This window comes from Nesoenas mayeri, assembly GCF_963082525.1.
Source record: "Nesoenas mayeri genome assembly, chromosome: 29".
Classification (NCBI taxonomy): Eukaryota; Metazoa; Chordata; class Aves; order Columbiformes; family Columbidae; genus Nesoenas; species Nesoenas mayeri.
This window is the reverse complement of record NC_137561.1, coordinates 1,435,591-1,443,560: the sequence shown is the minus strand read 5'-3', so window position 1 is coordinate 1,443,560 and position 7,970 is coordinate 1,435,591. Positions and strand designations below refer to the sequence as shown.

The 7,970-nt window shown below is 51.0% G+C and overlaps 1 protein-coding gene across 1 annotated transcript; it reads right to left on the bottom strand.

Moving 5' to 3' along the window:
- Window positions 1–6,361: 6,361 nt before the first annotated feature.
- LOC308050713 (olfactory receptor 14J1-like) lies at window positions 6,362–7,294 on the bottom strand (the record flags this gene model as incomplete). Its single annotated transcript, XM_080360861.1, has 1 exon — window positions 6,362–7,294. The coding sequence occupies one exon, from the start codon at window positions 7,292–7,294 to the stop codon at window positions 6,362–6,364; it is 933 nt and encodes a 310-aa protein (XP_080216987.1).
- Window positions 7,295–7,970: the final 676 nt, after the last annotated feature.

Here is a 7,970-nt window from a genome sequence, read left to right as displayed (position 1 = left end):
TGGAGCCTGGGCAGGGGTTCCCGGGGCATCTACACTGGCACCAGATGTTTGTGTCCCTGGAGCTGAAGACATTTGTGTCCTAAATCCGTCCCCAGTTCTGGAGAACTCTTTCCTTTCCAAATAAAAGAGACTCCCTTACAAAGACTTTAAAATAAATAAGTAGATAAGTAAATAAGTAAGCAAATAAGTAAATAAATACATACATAAATAAGTAAGTAAATAAGTAAATGAGTAAATCAATAAATAAATAAACAAATAAGTAAATAAATAAATACATAAATACATACATGAATAAGTAGAAAGAAAGAAAGAAAGAAAGAAAGAAAGAAAGAGCAAGAAAGGAAGAAAGAAAGTTGACACCTTCCTTTGCTTTGGATCTTTGTCTTCAGTTCTTATTTTAATTGTCATTGACATCAACTGACATCTGATGGGCCTGCAGGCATGAAGCCAAGATCATGTTGTGTCTTGCACAGCGCCCCATGCCCTCTGAACCTGCCCTGCCCAGGACTCCTCACACGTTGCCCAGAGCGAGTCACACTGAGGTGTTGGCTGGTTCCCTGGCTGGGATGTTGGTTTAGATGGTCACCTACAGCACAGGTGGGTCCTGCCCCATCATCGCCTGCTCTGCTCCAGTCTGAAACAGAGCCCAACATCACAATGGGATCATGAGAGAACTGAGGCTGAAGGGACCTCAGGAGTCTGCAGTCCAACCTGTCACCAACTGGGTCACACCAAGGTGTTCAAGCCTTGATTCAATCAGAGCTTTAGCAGGACTAGAGAAGTGATCATCCCTTTGTACTGGGCACTGGTGAGGCTGCACCTTGAATCCTGGGGTCAGTTTGAGGCCCCTCATGGCAAGGAAGACATTGAGGTGCTGGAGAGAGTTCAGAGGAGGGTGACAAGGCTGGTGAAGGGTCTGGAGCACCAGTCTCACGAGGAGCGGTTGAGGGAGCTGGGGCTGTTCAGCCTGGAGAACAGGAGGCTGAGGGGAGACCTTGTCACTGTCTCCAACTACCTGAAAAGAGGTTTTATCATGGAGGGTGTTGGTCTCTTCTCCCAAGTAGCAAGTGATAGGACAAGAGGAAATGGCCTCAAGTTGCACACGGGGTGGTTTAGATTGGATATGAGGAAAAACTTCTTCAGGGAAAGGGTTTTGAAGCAATGGAACAGACTGCGCAGTGAGGTTGTGGAGTCCCCATCACTGAAGGTGTTTAAAACACAGATAGATGGGACTCTTAGGGACATGTTTTAATGCCAGATTGAGGTTATGGTTGGACTCGATGATCTTAAGGGTCTCTTCCAACCACAATTATTCTATGAATCCATGATAAGTCATGTTTGCTATTTTCTTTCTCAGAGGACCATGCAGCCTCCCTGAGAGCCAGGACTTTTCTGAGGTGTTTGGGAGACGTCTCACGGTCACACCAGCCAGTTCCACCAGCCCCTGTCTGTCCCTTCCCAGACCAAACCTCTTCTCCATATCCCAACCTTCCAGGCGAGTTTCTGGGACACAGCAAATGCTGTCCAGGTCCTCTGGGCCTGTTCAGAGAGAGCAGCTTGCCAACATGGTGATGGGCTCTCTGTGCACCTCAAAGCTTTCCTGACCATTTTTCTCAATGTCCCACTTGCACCCAACCTTTCTGGTCCTTGAACTGTACATGAGGGGATTGAGCAGGGATGTGGGGATGGAGTAGAAAAAAGACTTTGTCAAACTGTCTTGGGGGGCTGTTCTGGGCATCCCACAGTCCAGGATGAGGGTGCTGGAGAAACCAGTGGCATTGGTGAGAGGTCCAGGAGGAGAAGGCCTTGTGCCTGTCTACACTGGGGTAGAGCAGTGATGCATTCATGGGACGCCCATGTGAACAGGAAGGGGACAAATGGCTCTAAAATGCCTTCCAGCCAGTTCTTTACCCATCGCACATACACCATCCAGGCCACGAGCTGCAGCTTCTCCAGGAGATGCTGTGGGACACGGTGTCAAAGGCTTCACTGCAGTCTAAGGACACAACACCCACAGCCCGTGTGGCGCATTCACTCCCCACGACAGACTTTCCCTCATCTGCTCAGCGGTCACCTTGTCACAGAAGGAGATCAGGCTGGTCAAGGAGGACCTGCCTTTCATCAAGCCATGCTGATTGGGCCCCATTGCTCGTCTGTGTGTGTGACCTCACAGTCCTTTGCCAGCCATGTTCCTGCTGTTGGCCAATCCCCTGCAGAGGCAGAAGTGACCTCACAGTGCCCTCCACACCCATTGGTTCCTACTGGACAATGAGTTCCTGAGACACAAGTGACCACACGGCATCGTACCCACCATCACCCTCCTTGTGGTCCAGTGTGTGAGCAGATCAAACTGAGCTGCTTTCATCAAATGTATCTGATAGATTTCCTATCAAGGGTTTGAGTGGAGAAACGTTCCTCAGAGGAGCTGCTGTATTTACTCTGGGGCATTTTATATCTCCAAGGAAAAGATTCATGGAATCCTACAATAACAGAGGTTGGAAGAGACCCCTGAACACCATCTCTGTCCCACTGACCTTTATGGCACCCCAAGGAATAGCTGATTGAATTTGTGCTCCCTTGGGTTCATCTCACCACATGCACACAGTGGACATGTATATGATGACCTAGTATTTCATAGAATCAAGGAATCTCCTGAGTTGGAAGGACCCAAAGGATCATGGAGTCCAACTCCTGTCCCTGCACAGGACACCTCACAGTTCACCCCGTGTGTCTGAGGATGTTGTCCAGTCTCTTGTTGAACACTGTCAGGTTGGGGCCGTGACACCTCCCTGGGGAGCCTGTTCAGTGTCCAGTACCTCTGGGGAAGAACCTTTTCTGAATGTCCAATCTAAACCTCCCTGACACATCTTCTGCCTTTCCCTCAGGTTCTATCATTGGTCACCAGAGAGAAGAGATCAATACTTAACGTTCCTTGTCCCCTTGTGAGGAAGCTGTAGCCACCATGAGGTCTCCTTTGAGTCTTTTCTTCAGCTCCAATGCTCAGAAACCCCTTGGTTTGCTTTCTGCAGCAGAAAGGAGGAGCCATGAGCTCCAGACAATGGGAAGGGGGATCCTGTCCCTCACACACGGCTCAGGGCTCTTCCTGGGACCGTGGCATGTGGGTGTGCAAGGCCCAGGGAAGGACAACACTGGGACAACAACTTCCAGCTTCCCCATGGGGCTGCAAGGAGACACCGAGGCCCCAGTGCCATGAGGACAACATGTCTGCTCCTGGGGTCAGTTACAGAGACAACTGCCCTGGCCAAGGGGACACAGACCTGGCTTCTGTGGGTCCCTTCCAGCCTTACAGCGCCCTTTGCCATCTCCACCACAGGCTGTTCCACACGGTGCTGCCCCTGCCCCTCTTTCCCTGCAGGCTGCAGACACCCATCTCGCTTCCCACCTGCTCTCACCCAGCATCTCTGCACCTTCACTGCTGTGTCTGCACCCTCACCGGCTGCTCTTTGGAACACAAACCATGGGCTGATCCAGCTCCCTCTGGGTCACCTCTTGCCCCACAGCACTGCCCTTCCAGTGACATTTCTTACTCCTCATATCCATTCCTCACCTTCCAAGTAGACTTCTTTTTTCTCTTTCCTGCTTCTTCCCACTATCAAGAAAAGCTCGACCATCTCATAAACTGCCCTTCATGCAGGGAACCCAACCCGTTAGGCTTCTTGTGTTTTTTTATCTGAGCATAGAGAAGTCACCTCGCCATGATCTTCTAAATCCCATGAGTGCTGCTGGCCTTTCAGCCTCTCTGACAGACACGACCATGTCCCTGCCCATGTCCCGTCATGTTCTCAGGTGGGATGGGCATGACAACCCGTCTCTCTTCCTGGGTAAGACCTGTGGGCCCTTGGGCAGAGGTTCTTTCCCAGCCATGTCCCTGCTGCTGGGCTGTCACCTCCAGACACAGAACTGACCCCACTGTCCCCTTCACACCCACAGGATTCTGACTGGATTATGAGTGTGTGAGACACAACTGATCTCATAATACCACACCCAGCCTTCCACCTCCTTAGCACTCAGGACCTCAACAGACTGAAGCATGTTCTATACATTCCTACCCCTGCCCCTCTTTCCCACAGGCTATAGACACCCATATCTCTTCCTCACCTTGTTCAAATATGTCAAATATATTTTCTACTAACACTGTGAGGGAAAAGCACTCCTCACTGGAACTTCTGTACTTCCGTTAACACCTTCCATATCTTTTCTTCTGCATTACCTTTTTTTTTTTTTTTTTTTTTTTTTCCCCTATTCTTCCACCTATTCTCTCTCCAGAAACCTCCCCAAGGCAAAAATTCTGTCAAATCACAGAATAACTCAGGTTTGCAAGGAGCCCTTGTCTCACTCATCTTGTCTCACTCTCCTGCTCAGGGTGAACCAGGTGCGGCTGCTCAAGGCCGCCACCCAGGTTTGCATCATCCTCAAAGGCAATAAGGCTTCACTCCGTTACATCATAGAAGGGGAGAATAAAGATGTTCAACAGTGTTGTCCAAGTGCTGGTCACTGAGGGATGACACCAGTAACTGGCTGCACACAGGACTTCGTATCACTGGTGATATTTGTGCTGGATGGTTCAGCCAACTTCCCACCCAGCATCCACTTCTTGAGCCCCATCAGCACCACTCTGGCCAGAAGGAGACCATGGCTGAGCCTTGCAAACGCCCTGTACACAACATGCCTTTCTTTCCCCTGTCCATTTGGGTTCAGCAATCCCTTCCTTGTCACTCACATTCCTGGAAATGGCTGCAGGAGGACGTGTCCCATCCCCTTCCCAGGGAGGGAAGCAGGGTGGCCAGCCTGTTATTCTCCCCATTCCTATTCCTGCTCTTCCTGAAGATGGATTTGAGGTCTGCGTTTTCTAAAGACCCAAGAGCCATTCTGGTTTCCTTGACACTTATGAGACCACAATCTGGAATCACAAGAAAGAGTGACAGAGCAGACAGGAGCACTTGCAATGTTCCTTTTCAAGGCAGCTGAGATGTATCTTACTGATCCAGTGGGATTTGTCTATGGAATCACATACAGAAATATCAGATTCTGTCAGGCATCCATATCTGAGTTGGTCTCAGGACTCCTTGTTCACCCAGGGACTCTCAGAGACAGAGTCTGTCCCTTTTACACACAGCGGCAGGAGTCACAGTGTCCCTCCAACCTCCTGTTGCCACTCCCAAAGGACGGGAAACACCTCAGCCCTGCGCTGTGTCACCTGCTCTGCACTCATCTGACATGTCCCACATCATGAGGAATGGACACAGGGAGCTCAGTTCAAGGAAGCACAACCCAGTGCAGCATTCAGCTGATTTCCCATAGGTTGTTCCTCCCAATATGAAGTGACCTCAAGACCTCGTCTGTCTCACAGTCCTTCACGGAATGGAAAGGAATAGTTGATGGTGTTTGTGCTCACTCAGGTTCATGTCACCTCACGTACATGATGTGCGTGCTCACATCTCATTTGTACAAGGCAAACATGGACTTCTGAACTATTCATTGAGTGTCCATCCATGGAGAGAAAACAGCCTCTGTGGATGAGAAGCCAGTGCTGGAAATGGTGGTTGTGAGGGGCCAGTCCATGGTGATTGACCTGGGGCTCCTTCCACGGGGTGTCCAGTGCACAGGGGCATAGCCCAGCCTTGCTCTGCTGGTCCTGCAGGTCTCTGGCAGGAGCCTGGCTGTGAGAGGACACTGCTGTGTGCCAGCCCTGCACACACACACTGTTCAGCTGTACTCTGGTGTTTGAATCTGTGGCCACTTCTGTAGGAATAAGCTTGAGAGAAACTTGGCAAGAAGATATAAACCATCATGCACTGCCCAAAGAAGATAACTTTTCCTTGTGCAAGTACTGTTACTGAGGCCAGCTCTGTCACAGCAGTGCCCATTGTCTGTCCCTGCCTGCACCCACAGCACTGACACACAGCAGGACGGTGACCAAGCTGCCAGAGCACTCAGGCCTTGCACCAACACCAGGGATGAGAAGGAGAGTGTGGAGTGGAACCAGAACAGCTCTGGAAGAGCAAGCGCTGCTGCTCCCTGGCAGGGCTGCCATGCCAGAGCTGTTTTCCCCTCCACCCACGCACAGGAACTGTCCCTGCAGCTCCAAAAAGCCCTTGCAGGAAGAATATAGTGAAAAACAAGTCACTAAAGAGCCCTTTATTCTGTTTAGAGAGAAGGAGAGCACTGCTGCTCATTTAAGCATCCAACAGTTAGAAAAGAAAAGCCAGCAGTGAATTAGAAATGGGGTTGACAACATTATCACAATAAGAAAACAACCAACAACACCAGAAAAAACAGTTGACAGGCTGGGCTTGTAATTAGCTACATTAAAACTCCTGTATAAAAGAAGATGGCCAGTTTATTGCTTCAGAAACCAGAGGGATAAGAGTTTGCGCAGGGCATCCTTGAGCTGCTGGTTCCTCATGCTGTAGATGAGGGGGTTCACTGCTGGAGGCACCACCGAGTACAGAACAGACAGCACCAGGTCCAGGATTGGGGAGGAGATGGAGGGGGGCTTCAGGTTGGCAAACGTGCCAGTGCTGAGGAACAGGGAGACCACGGCCAGGTGAGGGAGGCAGGTGGAAAAGGCTTTGTGCCGTCCCTGCTCAGAGGGGATCCTCAGCACGGCCCTCAAGATCTGCACATAGGACACCATAATAAACACAAAACACACAAATGATAAACAGACAGTGACTACAATAAGCCCAAGTTCCCTGAGGTAGGAGTGTGAGCAGGAGAGCTTGAGGATCAGGGGGATTTCACAGAAGAACTGGCCCAGGGCATTGCCCTTGCACAGACGCAGTGAAAATGTATTGGCCGTGTGCAGCAGAGCAGTGAGAAACCCAATGGCCCAGGCAGCTGCTGCCATGTGGACACAAGCTCTGCTGCCCAGGAGGGTCCCGTAGTGCAGGGGTTTGCAGATGGCAATGTAGCGGTCGTACGACATGACAGTGAGAAGATAAATCTCTGCTGAAACTAAAAAGACAAACAGAAAGAGTTGTGCAGCACACCCTGCATAGGAAATGGCCCTGGTGTCCCACAGAGAGTTGGCCATGGATTTGGGGACAATGGTGGAGATGCAGCCCAGGTCGAGGAGGGCGAGGTTGAGCAGGAAAAAGTACATGGGGGTGTGCAGGTGCTGGTCCCAGGCTATGGTGGTGATGATGAGGCCGTTGCCCAGGAGGGCAGCCAGGTAGATGCCCAGGAAGAGCCAGAAGTGCAAGAGCTGCAGCTCCCGTGTGTCTGTGAACGGCAGGAGGAGGAACTGGGTGATGGAGCTGCTGTTGGACATTTGCTTTTCCTGAGCACGGGGCGCTGTCATGAGAAAAAAAAAGACAGTGAGAATCCAGGGCAGAGTTCTCTGACAAAAATCAAACCAACTCCCATAGACCCTCCCCTGTCGCACACAGACACTCATTTTCAGCACTGTGGCTGCAGCCCTGCTTGGGGCTGGAAAATGTGCAACCAAGAGCAGGGCCAATAAGTCAGGTTGATAAGTCAGCCCAGCTCTGCAGGAGTGGGGCAGGGAACGTTGGGGATTGTCCTGGTTCTGCTAACACAGAAGGGCTGTCAGCACCTGCTTTCCCAGTGATAGGGAGCAGAGATGGTGAAGGCAGTTTAGGAGTTCCAGGTTTTTTTACATATCCCCCCATATTCACTGCAGAGTGTTGTTGGGTGTCAGAAACCCTCAGCATTTCTGCTGCACTCAGGGAGAACAGAGCGAGTCCTGCGAGACCTGAGGGTGCCTGTGGGTCAGTGCAGAGTGAGGGCAGCTGCTCTGTCCCTCTGTCCTGCTCCAGCTGCCCTGGGCTGGCACCTTTCTGAGATGGAGGCTGATCACACTCCCATGTTACCCTGAAGAGCCACCAGGCACTGCTGAGAGCAGAAGGACCCACCTCAGACCATGACAGGTCTCACCCTTTCCTAAGGTCTCAGCACCCAACGTTTAGCCCAGGACACACACAGCT